Genomic DNA, 25,359 nt, shown 5'->3' on the forward strand with positions numbered 1-25,359 from the left:
GCATAAAGATAGATGATCATAATTACGCACAGGCCAAACTCCATTTCAAATCATCATCATCCTATTCTATCTGTTGGAGCGCACATGTACACACACACACACACACACACCAAAAGCAATATAAAGAGTTCACACACATACAGGGATCCAGTGACACCCACACACACACTTAACACACCTATGCCTGCCACAAATCTAGTGGAAGGAGGGACCGACTTGTCATGGCATCACATTATTTCTGGCGGTTCATGCAAAGTTCACAGACAGGCATGAAATAGTTATTCTCTAGTTCCTCTTTCTGCTTATCTATCCACCTTTCCTCATGGTTTCTGTCTGCATCTTCCATTTTATTCTTTTTTTATTTTCCTATTTGCTGTCCTAATTCTCTCTTTCTCCACCTATCATTGCTCCTTCACTACTTATTTCTTTTCCCTTTCCTACTGCTTCTCCTGCCTTCTCTTTCTCCTCTACTTCCCTTATCTCCCATTCATGTTTGTGTTTATTTGTTTATTCCTTACCCCCCTTTGTTATTCTATTGTTTTCCTTCCTGTCTCCCTTTGCGCTCCTGTTTCTTCCACCTTCCTTCCTCCTGCATCCATCGTTCTTAAATAATGGCCTGGAGGATTCATCCTTTCCATCAGACAATAAGCAGGTGGGAAAATAGGATTGGAGCGTGCCTGTCACCAGCTGGGAACAACTTATGGCCTGTGCACACAACACACACACACACACACACATACAATAAACACTTTAGGGCGGTCCCTTTGCCAAAGTGTTGGATAACAGTTTTAAAAGGTCATTTATGATGAATTCCGAACAATTCAGCCATATTTGAAATTATTTTTTAAATCATCAATTTTCATAACGATTCATTAGTTTTGTACTTTTGTTGTTGTTTTTTTAAACATCCAGAGATCAGTCAGTAAACACTGGCAAACATTATGGAAAAATGTGGTTTACACCACTGGTTGACGAGTGGTCGCTTGCAGTCACTATGTAAAATTGGTCAAACAGTGGTATGTGACACTAGACTGAAAATCCCTTTATAATTCCTTGGTTGCAGGGGTTTTCTGTTGTTTATAAGGAAGGTGCAGACTTGTCAGAGATGAATGGTAATGAATCTTTGAGGCAGTCACCTTCAAAGCAGAATTTGTGCCTTTTAAAAAGGGATGTTTTCCCATTTCTGGTGTGTGTTGCACTTTTTCAAGTTTCAAGTTACTACTGCTTGGTGAATCGTTGGCAAGTGTTTGCAGACAAGTTGGTGTCTTCCATACAACCACAGCTATCTGCTAATGCTAATGACCAAACCGATTTTCATCCAGCAAAAGCCAGCAACCTGCAACAATCACTTGCCAACCAGTGCCAGAAAGCAGTGGTTACAAAGGCCTGTGTGACTGAGGCTTGCACTGGTGCAAAAATAAGACAATGCCAAATTTGCTTTGTTTTTACTCTACGCACATTTGAATAGATGTATTCCCTCCAAAAAGGGAGGATATATGTGCTTTTCTTGACTTTTTGACAAACTCTGTTACCACAAATGTTTTCAGATCTTTTTCTTTTCTTTTCTTTCTGCTTGAGCACTTCAGTGATGTTTTGCCACCTTTGCCACCTGCTATAGGGCAAATGACTGGGGCCTATGGTCTCAGTGCTTCACTGTGCACAAGTGCATAGAACAGACACACAGGGTAGTAATAATATGTGTATTTTTGTGTCTATTTAATCTTGATGGGATGTTTCATCTGCAGACGGCTATCACAGCTGGCCGCCTTATTGTCTGGGTGAGACTGATTGAGCCAGTGAGTGAAAGTGTGTGTGTGTCTGTGTGTGTGGTTTTTTTTTTTCAGTTTCGCTGTTAGTCTGCATGCAGGTGTGTATACCAATATACAAGTTTTTGTTTACTTATTGAATAACAAATGTATTTTTATATATCATTATATTTTATATGTATATCTATATAACCACTATAGAGCAACATGGCATTGTGTACATTTGTGTGCATTGTGAATGTGTGCTGTCCATCAAGCCACACACATAGCCGTACCAAACCATTGGCTTGGTTGCTGATGATGACATATGAGTTCCTGGCCCTGGTAATGGCTGTTAAATCTCATAATTACACGCTTCTTTATTGCAATGCATAATGACCCCGCAGCACTATTGGACAATTAATTAAGATTTTCAGCCCAGGCTTTTTCAGGCCCAGATGAGGAGGTGGAATGAGGTCTAATGTTCTTGTCTTCAAGCTACGACATTATGGTATGGTGCTGTAGGAAAGAAGGCTCTGTGTGCATTCGTTTTCATCTTTGTCTTTATTTCAGTCTTTTTAAGTCGCTCTCTCATTCTCTCTGTTCTCCCTCTCCTCATTGCTCCAATTGTTGAGCCCTTCCCTTCGATCCTTGTCCTCAATGATGATATTGGAGACCATATCTCTAATCTGTGAATGGTAAATTAATCCCTGTGGAATTTCTGGGGTCCTCTCTCTATGGACAGCTACGGGGGATTAGGAAGATAAAATCAACACAGCCTTATAATCTCATATACTGACACAAGGCATGTACAGTACAGGGACCATTGTTTTAAAGCCAATGGTCAGCAGGTTTCTACTTCTTTATACATCAATAGTGCTTAACAGAAAAAAAAAAGTCTGTTTCATGACGTTAAAAATTTTTACCTCTTTTGAACTCTGTGTTCTTACATTTATATTTATATATTTACGTACTTTTTAAGCATTCATTTTTGCTGTTTGGACAGACAATGGATTTTTTCCAGAGTGTTGCAGGATATTGTTTTGAAAAGATAATCCACCAAAGGATCAATAGACTGTCACAAGTCGTGTAATTGGACACGCTGAGAGAGTAAATTCAGCCAAATTAGATGGATAGATTAAGTTGGTGGCAATTAGGAGAATAACGTAACAAAAAATAAGTTCAGTTGCCTAATACAATTTCATTGAAGAATGAAGAAATTCATATATAAACACAAGTAATATTTACATATCTTACAATTTCAACATCGTAATCATTTTTGTCCCTGAAAGTGTTGATCAGCAGTTTTATATGTGTTTTGAATTTGTGTGTGCCATGTACAGACATGGTGAGTTGGTGTGTAAGCTGCTCAGCTGTGTGTTCACATCGTTCCCCTGACAAATTTGTGCTCACATGCACATCCTCGCAGACACACACACAGAGTGGTCATTCCTGCCGTCATGAGCATTATATTGATGGGAGGAAGGAAAGGTAGAGGGTGAGAGAAAGATAGATGGATGCAGTGAAGAAAAAGTTTTTAAATAGGCAAATGAGAAAAATAATCTTTGACAATATTGCATAAAGTTCTCAGCATTTATTTCTCCAAGAAATTCTCAAATAGAGCCGACCTCTGTCACTTTAGCGGTGCTCTTCATTCCCTGTGAAGTCAAGAAGGCTTGGCCCTGTGGAACTTGCAGTGTACATGCACACATACACACTCCTTGACATAGCCCTAGTGGAGCTAGAAGTGGGTAATTAAAATGTAAATATTGATATTTTATTATTTGAAATGGCTCCACTGCAATGCTCTTAATGTCACTCCATCTGTCGTCTCCACGGAGACTTGGGGTTGCCCTCGACGACCAGCTGCCCCCACCCAAGCACCCCCAACCACGGCAACAGCTATAACACTCGACAACCATCTCTGTGTTGCAGCATTTCCATTTTGGGTCTAATTAAGTGTTAAATATTAGCACCCGCAACCACAGAGGCAGCTCGCACCACACACATACACATGCTCACGACACTCATCTCCACTACAGCATTGGTAAGATTTTAAGTGTTAATCTTGCAGTGCTGCTGATGGTGTCTAATGTATGCAATTAACAGTCAGGCAGGGCTGAGGGTTTGGTAATTAGCTGGCTGTTCACACTGATTAGAGGCTACCGCAACCCTATGACTGCTCTAGTCTCTCCCCCAGGCCACACGGAGAAAGGAGGGGGAAAAGAGAGGGGGAGTAAGGAAGGAGAAAGAAACAGAAAAAGATATTTTAGCCAACAGCCCGACAGGGCATGAAAGTAAAGGTAAAATGATTTTGTGCGCAATATATGTATCTTAAAACCATATTTGTTATTTGTGTGTGTATATATATATATATATATATATATATATATATATATATATATATATATATCATGTGTTCTTTATTCTTTTACTAAATGTTGAAATCAAATACAGATAAAATATGGCATTTATGGCATTTAATTCTTCATTGTTAACAAAGTTGAGCCTCAATCTCACATAGTATTCAGCAAAACATGAAAGAAACAAAAGAAACAATGAATGCTATGAATATTTCCTTCAGTATTGTCATTTTTAAAAGTCTCTAAACCCGTTTTAACAGTGTTTTAATTGAAAAATACTACAAAGAATAGAACAGATCCTTTTTTTTCACATATGTATGGTCAGGTTGAATTTGATACCAGTCACAAGAAAGGAAGGAAAATTTCTGTATTATAAAAACACACACACACACACACACATTTGGTGGATTATTTCACAGCTTATCTACTTAATTCATAACAGGACAGTAACATGACTGTGTATAAAAAGAGCACCACAGAGTTGGCAAATTGTTCAATGATTTAAGAAAAAAAAGAAGAAAAAGAAGAGGAAAAACGTGGGATTTTGTGTCTTGTTTTTGAACACTCTTGAAGACCATTAAGTACTATTATTGCTGCTTGTATAGGAGCATTGAAATCTTGTTATGCAAGGTCCAAGATTTTGGATTCAAATAATTTGGATCAAGCTTAGCTGACTGAGGTTTAGGTGAAAAGATTTTTTTGTTGTTGTTTTTAGTTTTTACAACTTTTGAATGTTGGTTGTTATGGGATAAAGATATGAGGTGGCTTGTTATCAATGCACGATTCGAGCGCTCGATCCATATGCAACCTGCTGTGAAGGCACCAATAACAGTTGCAGGGAATTTTTTCACATTTTGCAGCAACCGTCACCTGAACGTCACAAGCTTATTAGAGCTGAGAGTTGAAAGGTCAAGGTCACTGCAAAAACAGATACTTAAGTAACTTAAGAATTCATACACTAATATCACATTTTATATTTATATTTTATATTGAAAAGGTCAAATGTGAACTTCAATTTGGAATCATGAATTCTTCATTGCAGTTACATTACAGACAATGTGATTCTGGGCAGGCATGGATTTAAACTACCACACGAGTTTGATGCAGTGACATAATTTTGACAGTGTAAGATATGGCTTGACTTGTGCGCTGAAATTGCGCTTCCATATAATGTCATATCTAAACATGATGTTTTGATAGTCCAAATAGCCGGACACATATGTGTGTAGGTGAGTATGTGTCCTGTGTGCGAGTGTGTCTTTAAGCCCCTCTAAATTAGCTGGTTCTCTGGGTAGATTTGTTTCCATCTCGTTGCGCATCTCTGTGTAATTGGGTCAGCTGGTGGATGTGTGTTCATTTGTGTGTGTGTGTGACAGCATTTGCCAGTGTGTATCTCGTGTGTGTATATCTTGTGTGTGTTGTTTCAGCTTGGCCAAAGCCATCACAGGGGGTCCGTGTTCATTTTGGCCGGCGTCTGGCCGTATGGTACAGAACAGTTTGAGATGTGCGCACGCACACACACAAACGCACACGTACAAAGCACCACAAGGGAGCACTTGCATTGCACAGCATGCAACAATGTGCACACATTTAAACACAAACACATACAGAAAGTGGAATGAGTGAGCGCACGGGAGCCACGTAACACAGTGTGCATACAGAACAACACACACACACAGGGTAGCGATGTGCTGGTAACTGTTGGAAACTTCACGTGTCCTCATGCAATCTCTATCTCAGTGGGCCAGTAGACTTAAATCTGTCCCCTGCAGAACACAATACGTGCACATGCTGAACATAGACAATCCACTATTCCCTTGTCACCAACAAAGCACAACTTGTTGGTAACAGAAAACAGTTAGCAACGCAGTTCTTGCTCAAGAAAGATTCGCTACACTATGTCAGATTATGGCGAATCTTGCACAATTTGGCAGTCTTTTTGAAAAGAAATAGCTATGTCTCCAATTTTCAGCAGTTAATAAGATAACATTTTTTTATTTTACGTGACCTTCTCTTTGTTTTGCACAGGTTTACACTGTTGCTCCAGTGTTGGATAGTACATTGTCTACACTGGTGTTACATCATTTGGGTTTCTTTTTACACATTTGTTGAAATAATGAGCTTTAGGTCATGACTCCCTAATTGCAGGGAAACACTTTTTGCAACTTGAAGGCAGTTTTCTTAAGTCTGTGAATTGTTTCTATAACATGGATGTTTCCTTTTAAAGAGGCAATGATTCAAAAGGATCATTTGTATCCCAATAAGCAAGTGTTAAGCACATTCAAGGGCCACTGCAAGACTACAGAAGGACAACGGTATGTGTGACAGTATTTGCAAGCTATTTGTAACCCAATGGGACTTTTTAAAAGACATTCTGATACCAGAGCACTCAAATATTCGCCAGCATGAACTATTTTTGAAAGAAAGTCAGAAATTTTAAGGAAAACTGACTTTCATTATACATGACAACACTTGAGAAGAGTTAAATTAGTTTCCATATTCAATCATTCTATAATTCTCGGGTGATTTTCTTTTTTGGGGGGGGGGTGAAATGTGTATAAAATACACATGGTCCTCCTGGTCAATATTTAAGTAATACACACAGCTGGTCTGCAATTTGGCCTATTTTGTCCAGGGCTTTAAATCTATTCATTCTCACCAGGACACAGACCCTCTTATGCTCAATTTAGAAAATAAAATCAAGTTAATTCAACAATAAACTTGTTTTATATGTATTTTTTTTGTATTAATTATGCAGATATTATTCAGTGGAGCCCCACACAAAATGATCTTTAAAAAATGTAAAAGAATTGTCAGAGAACCTTTCAAAACTACATTATATATTCAAGCTATTAAGTCTGCTTGATTAGAGCTCAAAATTGTTCGCCTGTTTTGCTTCTATGGACAAAAAGACACACACACAAAAAAAATCAAGACACCGCCACTTAAATGGAAAGTGTCCCATTTAACCTCTTAAGCCCCAACGGCCCCTGATATGGGGGCAAAAGGCAGGAGATCAGTTAGGCTTGGGGCTAAAGAGGTTAACCTGGGTTACAGGATGTGAATACTAGTCATGCGTTAATAACTGGTTACCAGATCACCATCACAACCGGTTTTCACACCTGTCAGAATACAGGCATGGAGAATAGGCGTGTTGATACTTCAGCTGTTGAAGATGTACATTGCCGTCGTCATACAAATACACCGACTCATATGCGCGTACACTTCTCACTTCTCGGTGTATATACACAAGTATATGGGCACCCATAAGCGTCACAGACTCTTCTCACTGGTTTCCATTTGCCCTGTAACCATGCGAAAACAAATATAGGCCTCTTAGATATGTGTGTTCGTGTGCATCTGTGGAGCAACTGGGGCATGAGAGAGGGCTATCTTATGTGTGTGTGTGTCTGTGTTAGACTGTTGTGCAGTCTCGGGTGTAAACGTGCAGTCAGGACTCATTTGGCAGACAAACAGGCCGCAGGGTGGCTAGGGAATCGACGTGTGTTTGTGGGTGTGTTTGTTTTTTATGTGGGTATCTGATAGAGAAAAGGGAAAAGGAAAGAGTGCACAAGCAAGAGGTAGAGGTTAAGTTTGCATGACTGCACTGTAGCCTCTTTCTGTCAGTGCACACACATACATGCATCTGTACCGTCATAGGTTTGTTCTATTTTAGCGGACCACCTAAACACAAATACTAACTATAGATAAGATTAATATCCAGCCCAAAGCTTGCTGTTACCAGATGCAAGCAGTTATCCAGTAATAATTTTATACGGTGCTGTTTGAAGTTCTTGCCGATATTTTTTAGGCAAATATTTCAACTTTGTTGCAAACGGCAAACAACATCGACACAAACACACTCATGCTAACTCACACAGTATGAGATGCCTTATCAACAATGGGCAGAAAGGAAATGTAATTAGAACCAAATAAGAAACCTTCTTTTGTCAAGTGAAATCACAGGTATGAAAGAAAGGTCTCCACCCCTCCCACTACCACCACTGCCGCCCTTCTTTCTAACAACTCACCCCCTTTTACTTTCTTCTCTCCTCCAACTCACTCTTTCTGATACACTCTCTCTCCCTCTCTCTCTCTTCCCATCAATATCTCTCTCTCTCTCTCCATCATCAGCACTAAATTCCCATTGATGTTTCTTTTCTTCTGTTGTATCGATTGCTTCATGAGAAGGAGGGGAGGAATGTAGGAAGGGAAGAAGGGAAAGATGGCGTTATCTGTTAATTAATTTGTCCTGAAGCCGGCCGCCTATTAATCAGACAGATAAGAGGCATTGGATGGCTGAACGGCGCAGACAGGCTGGTGGGGAGGGAAGAGGGAGAGGTACACACACCCACGTACACACACAAACACAGACAGAGATACGCATGCAGAGTCCCGTGGAAACATGTATGGGAATGTATGCATACACACGGAATGCAAATATGCTGATGAGTTATGTACAAATGTGCAGTTTAAGCACACATATATTCACACAAGGACAAAAAAAAATTTCACACACTGCACAAATCTGCTCACACACGCAGACACCATCCTGATAAAAATCATTGATGTGCCTCAATAAGAAAAGCTGCACTTTCAGCTCAATAAATTAATCACTGTGGTTTTAATTATTGGTGTTTCCTGTGTGTGTGTGTGTGTGTGTGTGTGTGTGTGTGTGTGTGTGTGTGTGTGTGTGTGTGTGTGCGTGTGTGTGTGTGTGCGTGTTGCACACATCTGTACACCTTATGTATAATTAGGAGGATAGAGGACTATGCAAACAGCACTGTTAATATACAGACACTTATACAGACACTTTCCATATGAAGTTGACATTCACGGTAAATGTATATTTGTGTATATGTGATTCAGTGTGTATTCTTGCATTTGTATGTATGTGCCCACTTCTTGAGCCTTGTGTGCTCATGTTGGTCCTGGACCAGATGCCACCAGAGGGAAGTGCGCAAATTGATGGAAATCTTAGTTCTGCCCTGAACACCTGAGTGCCGAAAACACACACAAAGACAATTTAAAACCCACAACCAGTGACACCATTAAATGATATTAACCCCTCACTCATCTCGCCTTCTCTTCACTTGACCCCAGGGTTGAATAGATTCAATAAGTGTATGTGTGTTAATTTTAGCAATGCCAGTGCATATTTCCCCAGCCCACAATGAGTGGTGAAGTCCTAAGTACCCCCTAAAGACATCTGCCTCTGTGAATAAGGTGTGTGTGTGTGTGCATGTGTGTGTGTGCAAGAAGACCCCCCCTTAAGAAATTCACCTCTAATCCCTTCTGATGATTTCATTAAGTAGAAGAAGACACTGCCAGTTGGCAATGATACTGCTCCCTTCACTGTGCCGTGTGTGAGTGTGCACGTAAGAGTGTGCGCACGTGTGTGTGTGTATCAATCATACACATTTGGATTCTTTCCAGTTTGTTTCTATGCGTTCATGTTTATGTGTATGTGATATGAAGTGTGTGTTAAGAAATGTTAACAGTTGTAGATTGAATGAATTAGAGCGCGTTACAAACAACAATAGCCTGCAACCTGGACATAATGAGACGCCTGCCATTACCAATCAACAAACTGTGAGATAAGAGCCCCTAATGTACATGCATGCGCAAAATACCAACACACACTCTGGCGCACCTAACATCTCAAGAGGAGGTTCTTCGCAGCAGATGTTACTGAAGAAATAGCTTCCTTCGCATCTGCCTGCTTCTCCTGGCATGATGCTTCACTCCAACACACATACACAAACACACAGTGGAGGGCTGCAGCGAGGTCTGACAGGTGTGCTTGCATGGCAAACTGTCTTTGCCTTTCCTATGAAGGCTCACGCTCACAAACACACACACACAGGCAGACAGGCAGGTGTGAATGGACAGGTGTGTGAGGAGAGGACAGCTGCGAAGAAAGGTGTGAGCAGGCAGGTGTTCCATTAAAGAGACAGACAGAAAGAGAAAGACTAAGAGGAATGGACCGCAAGTGAAGTGAGTGTAATCAAGAGATATGGCATGAGGAAGCAAAAACATCGCAATCAAAAAGCATCAAGCAGAAATATGAATCGGAATCACTGAAACAGTGTGTACTCACTGTCTGAAAAGAAATGAGTGAATGAAAGAAAGGTGAAAAGAGGCTCACAGTCATAGACAGACACTGATAGGTAAAAAGGAGACAGACAGATGTACGCAGACATAGGCAAATAGGCAGACATGGATTGACACCGAAGAAAGCAGGAGTTTTGAGGCCATAGCAGCAGTTAGTGTGTGTGTATTTGAGCGGCGTAACAGCGATGGCCAGCATTGATCCATGGAAGTTGTGGCAGGGAAAGATAAGGCCTGCCTTTCCCCAGAGAATAGCCCTGGGCATAAGAGGAAGAGGAGGAAGAGGAGAGGAGGTGGAGAACTCTAGTCAAGTGGATGGATTGAGGTTGGCCAAGAAGGGAGTGAAGCAGAGTCTTGAACCTTATACTAGCTCAAACACCTTTTAAACACAGCTGTTTTATTGCTTTTGAGTTAGTTCTGCTTTAAAAAAAAAAAATCCCAAAACAAAACCCACGTTAGAAAAACACAGGATGCATTTTCCTCTTCGCAAAGGTTATATTTACTGAATTTTATTTTCTTTCTGAAAGATAGACTCCTTAACTCTTTGGTTTGTTCGGGTGGAAAAATTAAATTAACAATCTATGCTCTTGCTTTTCTTTTTGTCTCAATGTTTAAAAGGTTTTTCCACGCTGTCTCTGGCAGACCAGATGAGTCTCCTACAGAGTGCATGGATGGAAATCCTGATCCTACGCGTTGTCTACCGTTCACTGCCCTTTGAAGACAAGGTAAGCCTGTTTGTTTCTTGGACTCAAGTGGCCACCTCTCGTAATGCATAACTCTAAACCCTAATGCAATCTATCCAAAGGGACTGACTTATTTTTGGAGTCATTCTCAAGTGGACATTCAAGAACATGCCACTAAATCCAGTTCTTCTGTTTTGTCTCTTTGTAGTTGGTGTATGCTGAGGACTACATAATGGACGAGGACCAGTCGAAATTAGCTGGACTTCTGGACCTGAACAATGCCATCCTTCAGCTGGTCAAGAAATATAAATCTATGAAACTAGAGAAGGAGGAATTTGTCACTCTCAAGGCCATTGCTTTGGCTAACTCAGGTTGGAATTTGTTCACTCTCGGCTGATATTTTTGTCTGTCTCCACATCTGTGTTTTACTGGTGGAAGAGTTAATCCTAGGATTCCCAATCCCATGTGGCTCATTTGAGCTGAACTATCAGAGGACCGATTTCAGTATTCTGCATTCAAACAAACACACAACTGTGACACAACCATGTTAACACATACTCTATTAGTCAAAAGTGTGTCAAATACTGTATGCATACATAGAAAAACACATGCTCAGTGCAAAAATAAAAACGTGTTTTTAAGTTGAACCTCACCACAACACAACGTGCCAATCCTTTTTCCAATTAGCATAGTCGTCTCTTCAGATGCCTGTTAAATAAGGTGAAATCATTAGAACCCAAAATCTGTCGATAAGGCCCCCTCTCTGATGTGTCCAGCTGCATCGACAGCTGACTGACACACGCGCACACACACGCACTCTCTCGCACACACACACGCCTTCTTCCTCCCATGACCCGTCTTTTGAACTTTGTCTTGGAAGCTGGCCAGCTCTTCAGTACTCTTTAATTACAAGGGGGGAGCTGTCAATACAATGTGTTTAAATGGGAGAATGCAACGGGAGAGCTTTGAATAAGGAAGGAGGGGCCTTTTGTTCTGGTTGTGCCACTATAAAGGCACGCATACACATATTTACATCCATAAATGTTCCTAAACTTTCAAAAAACATACATCTGGTTATTAGCACTCAGTGAAACATTTGTGTGTGCCATTGAAAAATGTTTGCTTACACACATACTTAGATACTGCTCTGCACATGCAGAAAATATTGACATGTTGTTCCTGTGGGCTTTGTGTGACAATCAATCTCTTGCCGCTGCTTGTGTGTGTGCATTTGTGTCCATCCATGTATGTGTTTCAGTTATTCTTTGAATACTGCTTACTGGAAGTTAAGGAAATTTATTGGTTATTTCAGCTGGACAACAGAGTTAAGAATCATTAGTATTTGGCAAACATCCAGTACATGGACAGGAAAATCTAATAGTAACAATATTTTATATGTTTTACAAAAGGAAATGGTGCTGACATTAGTCACAGTGGCTCATTCAGCGATATTCTTTATTTCCATATTAATTTAATGCTCCCATCTATTATATATCACAAAATACCGTCAAAGTCCAAGAAAACATCTTTTTCATTTTATACAGCGGAACAAAAGAAAGAGAAACTCAATTTAGCTTTTTTGTATTTTTCCTCAGCAGATTTGACAAACAATAATTCAGTTGTTGCTGTTTGAAATTTAAAACATAAAGTAGTCATTTCTGTGTTTTTTTAAATTTTTCTAAACCTTTTTCTGACTTAAGAAAAACACAAATTGCAGAATGAATTGATTAGAATGAACACTTAAGACCAAGAAAAAAAACGTATGGTAAATTAAAAAGATACAGAGGTACAGGCTTGCGTGCACCAGTGAGCCAAAATCGCGGGGCTTTATATTCAGCTATAATATTTTGAACTGTTCCTCTACATGTAAAGGCTCATTGTTTGCATAGGATTTTATCAACGCATACCTTTGGTTTATTTTTGTAATTGCCTTTTTGTTTTCTTAATGTTCCATTTCGACACTGGCATTACGTGAATTTCCTGGCCATGTAAACGGCCAGCTACAGCATGCTCTTCATTATGATGGAAATGTCAGGTTAGTAAACTCTGTCAAAAGCAGACATCGCTCTTAAGAAAATTCACATTTGAAATCGTCATTCTTTTAACTAATTGAAATTGAAATAGCTGACAGCCAAATAAGAACTTTGTATCATTGCCCAGACTCTCGAAATGCTCTTCAAGACAACAGAATGCTAGCATTAGCATTTTGAAGGGCACTGACACTAATTAATTCACAGGATGCTAATTGTGCATTAATGAAGCCAAGCCTTAAGAAATGTTAGCAAACGTGCCCCACATGTAAAGAAAGCTAAACTAGCCATGGGAAACAGGAGGCACATGTGGGGGTATGTGATTGTGTGTGTGTGTGTGTGATTCATTTATGTGCGACTGTGAATTGTGAGTTCCATGTTAACATGTTTGTTTTAACAGCCTTATGTACTTGTGCTCATTAACGTCTGCTGTTTTACTTGTGAGTTTACTGCGGGTCACAGCACAGGCAGAAGCCATGTCTACCAGCTTAAATACTAAACACACAATGCTAATCAAAAACAACATGAAACTCATTAAACTGCAGTTTAGCTTCTGCCTATTCACTGCACAGCCCATTACAAATTCAAAAAAAAAGAAGAAAAGGTTGGGTGGGGGGGGTTTCCTCCTCCATTCTGTATGACATTAGCATTCAATACTAATGTCATACGGAGTGAAAAAACTTCTGTATGAATGTGACTTTATGGAATAAGTCTATATTTACAAAATATATGGTCATATTCTGTATATACAAAAAGAAATATCAACTTAACCTTAAACTTCGTTCCCCTGCCTCATCAATACCGTTAACCACTAAGGAAAATATCATCACAGAGAAAAGTTTCTAAAAGATTCAGACCAGTGGACCACAAGTAGAATATCTGAGGACCAATAGAAGCTGAATTTTCTATTGATCCTCACAGAATCCAACCCACTGACCAGTCTGGTCCTGCATACTGATGCATGCATTATACTCGATAGATCCAGCTCAGTGTATTTGATTGTGCTAGTCCAATTGTGTGCACATCTGTGTGTATGTGGCTTTGCAGGCACATTTTATGTTGATTTTATTTCTCTGAACAATATAATTTATATATTTCATACTTGTTCCAATTCCCATCTGTGCACGTGGATGATGTGAGCATGTGTGCCTGGGAAAGCTAGTGTGTTTAACAAGTACCCAGTGGGAGGTATTTGGTTGAACTGCAATATCCTTCACTAAAAGCTTCCACCAATGGCAGGCAACAAAAGCACATACACAACACGAGACCTCCAAACGGCTAAAATGCTTCTGCTTAGGAGTATATGCATGTAGTTTAACCACTTGTATAACTGACTTTACAGATGTAAAAAAAGTAAACATATAAAAGTGAAGTGTATAGCACACAGTGGACTTAGAAGGTCATTACAAAAGATCATACTGTATTAATGTAGAACTCCACGCAGCTGACAGAGCTTACATGGAGAGCAGGCATCAGACTGTGTCATCCTTTCTGTCCACACCTGCAATGTCTGTGTGTGTCTTTACACACCCAATCATATGTCTAAGCAAATCAAATGTTTTGTAGGTGTGTGTGGGGGTGGTGTTGTTGGTAGGTGAGTGGGGGAGCGAGCTATCAATAGTTGTCTTGTGATTATTATTTAACATGCATGTAGCCATTGATCGTAGACATTGATCGGAGGTTGGGAGCTAAAGGCCAGCTCACATTAAGACCTTGCCTCCCTTAGGGGCAATATGGAGCATTATTATTGAGGGACATCATCGGGCTTTACTGCCACTGCTAAAACACACCTTACATGCCAGCTCAAAGAGAGATTACAGATGTGTGCAACCACATACTCCTTCAACTCCCTCCAGCACCACCATATCACCCCCTACACACACAGACACACACAAACTCTCATGTGTTCCTTCATCTCTTGATCATTCTACAAGTCTGTCTGTTTTTTCTCCACCCACTTGTCTCTTTGTCTGGCCATTCATCACTCCCACAGATCTGCACTTTGAAGGGAGGGAATAAAGGGAATATATAAACCCTGTTTTTGGATTGTTTTTTGAATCTTTGTGTGTTTAAGAGTGCTAAGGAATAGGGCTACATTTGTAACTGTTCCTTTAATGCCACTAAATCGGGTTTTTGCTAAATGCACAAAGTATTTCTGCACTTTTTACAGTAGGCATGGAAATCATGAGTCGATAGAATTTATATTGATAGTATTTTCAGCCTGCACCTGCGATGCTCAGGAATATTTTCACTTTGTTTCTGCGTAGATGTTTAGTTTAATCTTTAGCACTTCTCTCCCCTGACTCACAGCAGACAATGGTGGCACGGATACAAATCTACACTGCTGAAAACATCTCAGAGAGTTGTGGGAGAGTTTTGCAGGATCTGCTGCACATTAGCAGGCTTGACTTACTTTAAAAAAGTCCACTTTTTCATGCAACATTTCCTTTTTATCAACAGCAACAAATCATTATGTCACATTTCCCACTTTGGTTGAAATACAGTTCAGTAGATGTGGATATTATTATACAAAATGCTTCAAAATTTTAGTCATACATTGTCTGTCCTCTTTCTCCAGACTCCATGCATATTGAAGATGTGGATGCAGTACAGAAGCTCCAGGATGTGCTTCACGAGGCCCTGCAGGACTACGAGGCTTCCCAGCACCAGGAGGATCCCCGTCGGGCAGGCAAGCTGCTCATGACCCTCCCCTTGCTCCGCCAGACCTCCACCAAGGCTGTGCAACACTTCTACAGCATCAAGCAGGATGGCAAAGTCCCAATGCACAAACTCTTTTTGGAGCTGCTGGAAGCCAAGGTCTGAGGACAGGGACTAGATGGAAGGACAGCTAGAGTCTGATCCACCTGGGCTTCAACTCGAACTCTGAACATCAACTTTGAATGACCTCTTGCTCTTTTACGCGCACTCTCACAGATACATGCACACACACACTCACACACACACACAGAAATATGAAGTTTGTCTGCTGACACATCTCCCTATAAATAGACGCTATCCAGACCTCTTACCTGAACTTGAAACACCACGTCTTTGACAAAAGGGTGTTGACTTGATGATCTTTTTTGGAGGAAGACGGTGACAGACTGTGTAACTCCCATTTATCAATGGAAGACGATATTTGCTAAGAGTAACTTAACAGTTCTCGCAGTGACTCCAAACACTGACGATGACAAACACTTATGCATTTAATAACAATTAGGATGTTATTAATGACAAACGCTTAAATGAGGACACGTTTAAAAGACACTGAACAGTCTTCATTTTAGCTCTGAGAGACTGTAAGACTGCACTCGTGTCTCCTTTCCCCCTCCTGTTTCCCTCAGAGTTTTTTAGCGTTCAAGAAGAAGACGAGTGGACAAAAAACGAACACTTAGGAGGTGTTAATGACATTTATTGTTGAAGTACATGTACAATGAAATTTGAATCAATGGACAGAAAGAAAAGAAGAGGAGATTTGCCCTGCCAAAGAATGGAATCATCCATTCAGAGGATGCCAGCAAACTTTACTGTCATAACCCAAAACCGTTTCTGTTTTGATCTGCCAGTGGTTTTCAGTCCTGGGCCTCAAGAGTGCTGCTGGTTCTCTCTTCCTGTAATTATTAAATTGTTTTCTGGGTATTATGAAAACCAGCAGCGCTTAAGGTTTTACGGAAAAGCATTGGAAACAACTGCTTTAAACTCTTTCTGGTTCTCCCTAAATTCAATTTCCTGGTTTCCCATGACTCCCCCGCTCCAAGTACAACTTTACTGTTTGCTGTATTTGCTGACGACTGGTCATCCTGGCCTCTCAAACCTGTCTTGCCATAATATCAATGTCTGTTCACTTGGCAAACCTAAAAATTGTTTCATATATTCTAACCACATGAGGTGTGATTAATTCGCAGAGTTTAAAAGTATACATATGACTTCTTAGTTGCTAACAACAGAATACAATTTGATTGAAACTTCATAAAATTGTCAAAGATACGTGGCTAACAAACAAATGTGGGCTGAGTTCACATTCTGTGTATAGTGTATAATCGATGAAAAACACCTCTTGTGTTCAGACGTGTATTTGAACAATTTTTAGCAGTTTTGTGGCCCTGATTTGCAGCTCTTCACATACCAGTCAGTAGGGATTTAAGTCTATCAACGTGCCATTAGTAGTCCAACCCAAGCTCATTAGCCACACTCCAAAAACTCAAAAGTCTCACCTCTGTATTACCCTCCTCGTCCCGTTGTGTTCACGACTTCCAGCTCATCTCCTGCGTCAGTACAGAGATATTCTTGTGACTCATTCAGGGAGTGTAGGGGGAGCCGCAGTCACTCGGCGCAATTCAAACCAGAAGGAAAGGTGTGCTGACAAAACTGACTGAAGAATACGTATTGTTGCTTTAAAACTCCTCGATCTTTTTTCTTAATTTCTACCTTGAAAATAATCTTAGCGATGATACCAATATTAGGGTTGTAAATAATTGTCATCCTGTATATGACATATAACATGGCTTTGTTTTTGTTATTAATATTGTCTTCTTAAAACTGAATCAATCAATATGTCTTTCCTTTTTTCTATCAGCTTGACCACTTTCAGCAATTATCATATATATATATATATATATATAAATATAACAAGTAATAATGTATTAACAAATCAGCGTTTATCTTAGAAACTCTGAGCAATAGTGGTTTTCAAGGAGGGGTTTGTGTATATGGACTAAGTCTGCAATATTAACATTACATGCCAGTCTTAAATTCGGGAGAAAGGGGGATGAGGATTTGGAGGAGAATGTGTAGCTTCTCCTTCTCTCTGTGTAACTTGCCATAAGCTATTAGATAACAGTCACTGGGCATTTCCTTTCATGACCGTTAAGAAGAAAAATACAACCCAGGAATCTATTCACTTAAAAGCTGTGTAAAGGTTGCAACTGGGAGAAGTAATACAAGCAAATAAAAACAAAAAGATCCAGCATCCAGTTTGCAATTATCACCTTCTGAAGTCCGCACTTTTCATGTGACCAGGCTTTTTTTGCATTGACATTTGATCTGATTGAACCAGGACAATTCTTGTAGTGAAAAAAAACACTTAGATAGTACACAATTTTCTCTCATTTGTGGCTTGAGGTGCAATTTTTTTGGACATGTGACTGAGTGTGGGGACCATGAGAGTACCTTGACTAAATTTAAATCTTTGCTGAGGGGTACAATGGTGCTAGCAAAATCAAAATGTCCTGTTACCTCACTACCCCATTTCCTGAAACACTTGATTTTTTTTGAGGAGTTGAAATTATTAAAGTTTTTAGCCTACGTACAACAATTACCGTATTATGTAATTTAAATCAGCTTCTGTATAAATTGATCATGGGACGCTAATTACCTCAGCTGAATACAACAGTAATTTATATAATTTAACATTGATTTGTCAACTTGTCATTTGTAAAAAAAAAAAAAAAAAATAGGTAATGTTGCTTGTTAAAAATTCTGACACTTTCTGAATTTTAGACAAAAAATGGAAACGCTGAGCTGACAGGCAGCTGTCTTACAAAGAGACACTGATTTTATGGTTAAGTAAAACTGCATACAGTGTGGTTGAGTTATCACAGCTTTAACAGGTAAAAAGTTGATGGATTTTTTTTAAACATATATATATATATATTTATGCACTTTCTAAAGCCAAGTAAGGATGCCAAAATGTGTATTTTACATGACAGCGTAATCTAATATAAAATGGCAACTTGTCACAGCTGAGGAGTGCTGCAGTTTAAAAGTAGTTGATCTCTAACATCACACTTTCAGTATCAGCCATCAGTATTATTAGTAAGGGGTATTTTCTCAGCCTTCTTAAACATTGTATATTGTAAATTATACAGATTATAATTCTAACATAAGACATTTTATTGGACACAAAATGAAAAAAAAAAAGAAAAAAAAATGTAGTTCAACCTGTGTGTTTCATGTTTGCTGTTTTTTCTATCAAGGAAAAAATCTCTCTTTGGTTCATCTCTTTTTCTTTTAGGTCTTTTTTTTATGTTTGAACTTTTTTCTCCTCTGATGAGTCCTCTAAGGCGTTGCTGTGTACTTTTTCTTGTGGTGATTCCCGTTCTTGTGCTGTGTGCTTCTTCTTTAGACAACACAGAGTAGAGTAGAGGCCATGTTGTCTGTCTGTCTGTCGGATCAGTCCGCCGGGGGTCTGGGCACCGGATTCTCTCACAATGAACCGAATCGTATATAAGGCTCTTCTGCTAGAAATTTAACTAGACCACCAGGATCAAATTACAGTATCCATCTTTACCAAACTATACATAAATAATTAAATATTTAGTATCTAAATGAAGAAACACCTTAACAAGTATTTAAAAAGGGATCATTTGTGTAACTTTCCTGTAGATTGAACAGTATATTGTATATCTTTAGGTTAAATAAAGCTGAAATGAAAAGGACATTTGAGTAATTCAGAACTGTAGGTGACTCTTTTTTGATAAACTCGCTGTACATAACTGCCTTCCATACAGCTCAGCGAAGTCATTATCTTTGCTGTTTTCAGGCAAAAAGAGAAAATACTAAACCAATTTTTTTTTCGTCCCTGTTTCCTGGAAAATATCTTGCTTTACAATAGACAGTGAAAAACCTGTGTGGCTTGATGGGAAAGACATGTTTTAAGAAACATGTTTAATTAGCACTCGCTGCTGCTCTTTACCATATATTCATTGCATTGTGGGGCAGCAGGTTTTGCAAAATTCATATTGAAACTCAAATTTTCCCCAACTTTAAATAACATGTGATTACCCTACCTGCTAAAAGAAATTTCTGGATCCATACGCTGTGATGCAAACACCATGATTTCAAATATTCTAGTGTTCAACAAAGGTTTTAACACATTTTTAAAACATGATTATACAGAAAAAAAGGTTTCACAAGTAGGAATACGCGATATTTTTATGGTCAAGCTTCGAATTGCATAACGACATATGTATTTTGATTGTAACATAGAAAAGTGTCCCCCTGGAAAAAAGGATGGTATTCATTACCACCAACTGTACATTATGCCACATACAACAAATGGAAGAAAGGTGCTCTTTTTCTTACTCTTGTTTTCTGTTGCTGTTTATTTATTTGTCAGTTGCCCAAAAATTGTGTGTACTCCTGAAACAATTCACTAAGAAAGATGTTCACGTGATTAATGCAAAGCTGAATCTGGTTAGTAACCACGTTTGACATTCATATTGAACGTGATTCACAATGATGCCATTTTATTTTGCTTACTGCTGTCATTTCAGATGACGAATGCTAAATTTGACCAGGAAAAAAATTTGGAAGGGAAACTATGTATTTAGTCCAGAGGTTTTGATGTAATCTGCTGCTCATAGCCACAATATGATTTAATTGTATTTTTTCTTCTTGTTAAAAAGCAATATTTTGAAGACTGTACAATTATGAGGCAAGTGTTGCACATGTCGGGTCATAGATCCAAATACTAAATAATCTATTAGAATGATTCTGTCATTAGTGTTAAAAAGGAAAGGCAAGGAGAAGGAAGGAGCAGTTGGGTTTTTGCAGAGCCACTGGTACAAAACATTTGAGCTGTTTTCACTTTAGGCATCAAGTTATTGCTCTAATATGGATCAATTAGTTGCGACCACTTCACGTAAACAGTAGATTAGCTTGAACAGAATGATGACTTATTGAGCCACAGTAACAAAGCAGGTTTGTCCACTTTCCATGGCTGCCCCTGAAAATTGCACATAAACAGTGTTTATCTACAACTCTGCAGTGTATGGTCATTTAGTTGTATTTAGTCCCCAGGTGCAAACGCCACCCATGCTGCAGCTTACCCTGCAGCCTGAATTTGCAAACATGAAGAATATATTTAAGAAAGGGAGAAAGTTTGGGAACATTTGGATGAAAGGGAAGAACAAAAAGACCCTTGAGTGGTGAAGAAGAGTTGATGAAAGACGTCCCTGTAGTGTTATTTAAAAACATGTCTGTAGGTTTTAGATGTGCTTCACATCATTAAATGAGAAAAAAAAAAGACAAACAATTACCTGTATATTTTTGTGATGTGTATCATACAAGTGTGCTCAAACAATAATGTCCATTCGTGTAAATGTATTTATTTCACATTGTATATATTGTTCAATGCAAAAAGAGAGACCTATGATTCTGTAACTTAAACTACTATGGGTTAAAACATTACATGTGTTACTCCAGACTATGCCTTTCAGGATTATTACAGTAGAGCAATATCAATTAAAAACCAGGCTTCCAGTTTTGACATCTGTCTTGTGTCTGATTCCTGATTCTTAATCTTGTGTCTGTTCCTTGATTGTTTTATACACACAGCAACATGTGCATTTAAGCATGTAGACAGCCGAGCATCAGAATAAGGGAAGAAAGATTGATTTAAGTGAATTTCTACATGGCATGGTGGTGGGCACCAGACAGGTATATGAGTATTTTAGAAACTGCATATTTATTGAGATTTTACTACATAATCCTCTCTAGGGTTTATAGAAAATAGTCCAAAAAAATATCCAGTGAACCGCAGCTCCCTGGGCTTCAAGCTGATATGGAGGCAACAGTAACTCAAATAACTACTCATAACTTGTGACCAAGGTATGCAAAATAGCATCTCTGAAAAGTCAGCCTTGAAGTAGATAAACTACAGCAGCAGAAGACCACACTAGATGCAACTAAGAACAGTAAACTGAGGCTACAATTCACACAGTGTCACTAACATTTTGGTGGTGTTGCATCATGGATCTGCAGCCGACAAATCTGCAGCAACTGTGTGTTCTGTCTGCTGTCATGTCAATAAGGACTAAATTCTCTGAGGAATTTTTCCAGCACCTTGTTGAATCTATATCATTAAAAATCTAATCTGTTATGAAGGTAAATCAGGATCCTCTAGTTACAAAAAGAAGTCTGGATGCCTAAAAATAAAGAAATCCCCCACTTCTCACTTCATTTATTTTCTCAGTAAACACTTTAAATGTAAGGTCTCAATCATACGTTTATAGCCTTGTGTATAGAATAGAATAGAATAGAATAGAATAGAATAGAATAGAATAGAATAGAATAGAATAGCCTTTTATTGTCATTGTACATGTACAACAAAAATATGGATGGTCCACACCAACTGTGCAGGAACAAAATTGAAATACTAAGACAGCATGAATAAATAACAAACAGGAGAAATATATACAATCAATTGGAATATATACAAAACAAGAAAAAGGCACACATTGGAGAACAAAGTGCTTGGAAGTAGTGTAAAGGACTTGGTCTGAGTATAGAGTTTGTATGTTAGTGGCCTGAGTGATGAGGTTACTCAGACCATGGCTGAGACTGGTGAGTGTGGGGAGATACCGTTTGTTACCAGTCCAAATGGCCAGGGAAAGAAGCTGTTTGTGAGTCTGGAGGTGCCGACCAGAGGGCAGCGGGTCAAACAGGTAGTGGGCGGGGTGCAAGGGGTCACCTGTGATGGCCCTGGTTTTTCTGAGACAGGAGGATCTGGTGATGGCCTCCAGGGGTGGAAGAGGGCATCCAGCGATTTTTTGGGTGATGGTAAATACCCTCTGTGCAGCCTTCCTGTTCTCAGTAGTGGCCCCTGCGTACCAAACACCCACACAGAAGGAGAGCGTGTTATCCACTAAGGAATGGTAGAAGGCCAGCAGCAGCTTCCAGTCCAGGTTCTTCCTCAGGACACTGAGGAAGCGCAGTGGGTGTTGGGCCTTCTTTACCAGTGCATTTGTGTTGCAGGGCCAGGTAAGATCAGCAGAGATGCATAAGAACTCGTAAGAAGTGACTTCTTACGCATGTACCAGTGTCTTACATGATGCTCTTCGTCTAGTCAACCAACACCATCCTCATGTAGCTCTTCCTGTTCTTCCAGATGGCTCACCACTCTGTGAACGGTGATGTTGATGACATCTTCCCAGGACTGAATTGCTCTGTAAGCAAACTGGTGGGGGTCAAGGGAGTCTCTGATGTGTTGACACACAATCTGCTTGAAACACTTCATGGCTACAGATGTGAAGGCTAAAGGTCTGTAGTCATTGAGGCTGCCTATAACAGTCTTTTGGGGGATGGGAATGATAGTGGAGACTTTCAGACAGGTGGGAACAGTGGCATGAGTCAGGGAAAGTTGTTGTCTGTGAGGAAGCCCTCTATCCTCCTCCTGTAGGCCTTCTTGGCCTGTTTGATTCCCTCCTCAGGTTCGCTCTGGCAGTGCTATACAGAGACCTGTCCCTCAGCGTGAAGGCTGAGTTGTGAGTTTTGATCAGAGCCTATACTTCACTCGTCATCCAAGGTTTTCAGTTAGGATGGTTTCAGTCACTGTGACATTGTCTACACAGCAGTTAATATAGAAAAGGACAGACTGAGTGAAGGTCTCCAAGTCTACTGTCCCATTAAGAGTAAAATAGACAAAGAATTTTACGTTTTTTGTGGGGGAGTTTTCAAAAAACCAACATGACACTACCAAAATACAAAAGTCACTATCAAACATGACTGACAGCAATCAACCTTACAAGTTATTACATCAGAACTTAGATGAAACTAGTCAACTGGAGTTCCACAAGAGGAAAAATCTAATCCAATTCACAAAGACAGCAAAGAAGAGGACACAAAGATTGTTGCCAGTATTGCTCATAGTCGGTCCTCCACTCTGAAGTCCACTATGGTCTCCACTTTAACTATCTACAAGACAGATTAGCTAACTGTCTTTAAAAATCGTATGTACAATGCTATGTACAAGCTCAAAAACTGTGATCTTCAACTTGTTATTCAGAATCAACATCATCATTACAGTAACGATGATAGCACTTTTTAATGTTACAGTCTGATGAAGTACAGCATTACAAACTCACTATCCTTTGTAATTGTCTTGCTTTGTTTTATATTATTGAAGTGTTTTGCTGAAAGGAACTACAGCAGTGGCAGCAGCAAGGCAAGGGTGGCATTAATATTTAATTTGGCAAACACTATTTTATCCATCCTCTAGTGTATTAAAGAAGCTGGGCACAACCTCACATTTTAGAACCATAGACCACTATCATTCATTACAGAGCTGCTTTTTGTTACTAATCCCTAAAAATAAGAAAAATGAAATATAAAAAAAGATAAAGAGTGATAGAAAGGCAAAAGCAGGGAGAGTAGGAGGAGGGAAGAGAAGGTAGTAACAGCTTGCTTCTGTGGGTGGCTAACTACTGTCCATTCTGAATGGCCAGATCTGCTCTTGCCAAGGGCGCTAAACACACACACACACACACACACACACACACACGGATTAAGACATGCTGTGTAAGAGTAAAAAACAAACATAAGCTGTCAAGATCACATTTTTTGTGTGTTTTAAATCATTAGCTTCTGCACTTTTAAACTTTTTTTTTTCAGACATTCTTTTTTTCTTACTTGTCCACCATTACTTCCTTTTATTCCCTTTCTTGTTGTCACATTTACACCTCTTAGTCCTCTCTTTCTAGCTCTCTAGGACCCCCCCCCCCCCCTCCCCCCCCAATAGCCAGCAGCAGTAAATGGGATGCAGAGGCCAGATATTTAATGTAGCAAAGAGCCATGAAGCGTTTTAAGAAGCCTTTTCCTAACAGGGGGAGCCCTGACCTGCAGGCAAATATTTTTCAACCAGATGACATAAGAAGATATTAGTAGAAAGAGACCAATATATTTATTCCTTTTTTTCTTCTCTCTTTCTGTGATTTCCTCTTGTGCTTTTCTATTTGGGCTGCTGCCTGGTCATTCAGCCCACTGCACATATGTTTTATTTTACTTGCTTTTCTTTTGGAGTTCATTTATTTTATTTTATCTTTGATTCATTATTATGATACGATAAAAGCTACTTGAGCATTTCAGCTGCCGAGGGGCTCTTATCGTTAACCTTGTGGAACGCATGTAAGAGTGAGTTCCACACGTCGCATCGCTAATGGCCAACTTAACTCCTTTCTTCTCCTCCTCCACCTTCTGGCTTCATCTACATCTTTCCTGCCATCTCTGTCCTTTTGAAAGTGCTGTTCGTCTCTTCATCATGCTTCTTCACTACCTCCTCTTTTCCCTCATAAACTCCTGCTGTATTTGCTTTAAACTCTTTTTTTCCCTATTTTCTCATTTTATTATTCATATTGGCTACTTTCTTTTTCTGTGCATGAAAATAAAACTCAGCATTGGTCTGTTTTACTCTGCTCAGCATAACTGACTAATAAATGACACAGGTTTTTTGAGACTGTTGAACTTAAGCTAAAAGGGGGCTCTAACCCTGATCTGTCACTGTTGATAACTGTGATAAGCTGTGCTTTTTTCAGCACTTTAAAGCTCAGCTGTCTGTTGGGACTTTCTCACTATAAGTGACTTGTCCATTGCAAACATTTTTGGGGGTCCCACTAAGTTAAACTTTCAGCCCCATTTCATTTGCCATTTA

The 25,359-nt window shown here is 39.4% G+C and overlaps 1 protein-coding gene across 7 annotated transcripts in view; it reads left to right on the plus strand.

Annotated features, from left to right (window-relative positions):
• The window catches only part of esrrga (estrogen-related receptor gamma a), a 152,747-nt gene extending 131,546 nt beyond the window's left edge, over positions 1-21,201 (plus strand). For all 7 annotated transcript variants that reach the window (XM_084931000.1, XM_084930990.1, XM_084930958.1 and 4 more), the window contains 3 exons: positions 10,838-10,944; positions 11,111-11,273; positions 15,511-21,201. In XM_084931000.1, coding sequence (XP_084787126.1) covers positions 10,838-10,944; positions 11,111-11,273; positions 15,511-15,755 — 515 coding nt within the window. In that variant the 3' untranslated portion in view covers positions 15,756-21,201. The remainder of the gene's footprint in view (positions 1-10,837; positions 10,945-11,110; positions 11,274-15,510) is intronic.
• Positions 21,202-25,359: the final 4,158 nt, after the last annotated feature.

This window comes from Perissodus microlepis, chromosome 1 (assembly GCF_051167445.1).
Source record: "Perissodus microlepis isolate ML-2025 ecotype Zambia chromosome 1, ASM5116744v1, whole genome shotgun sequence".
In the NCBI taxonomy this organism is placed as follows: Eukaryota; Metazoa; Chordata; class Actinopteri; order Cichliformes; family Cichlidae; genus Perissodus; species Perissodus microlepis.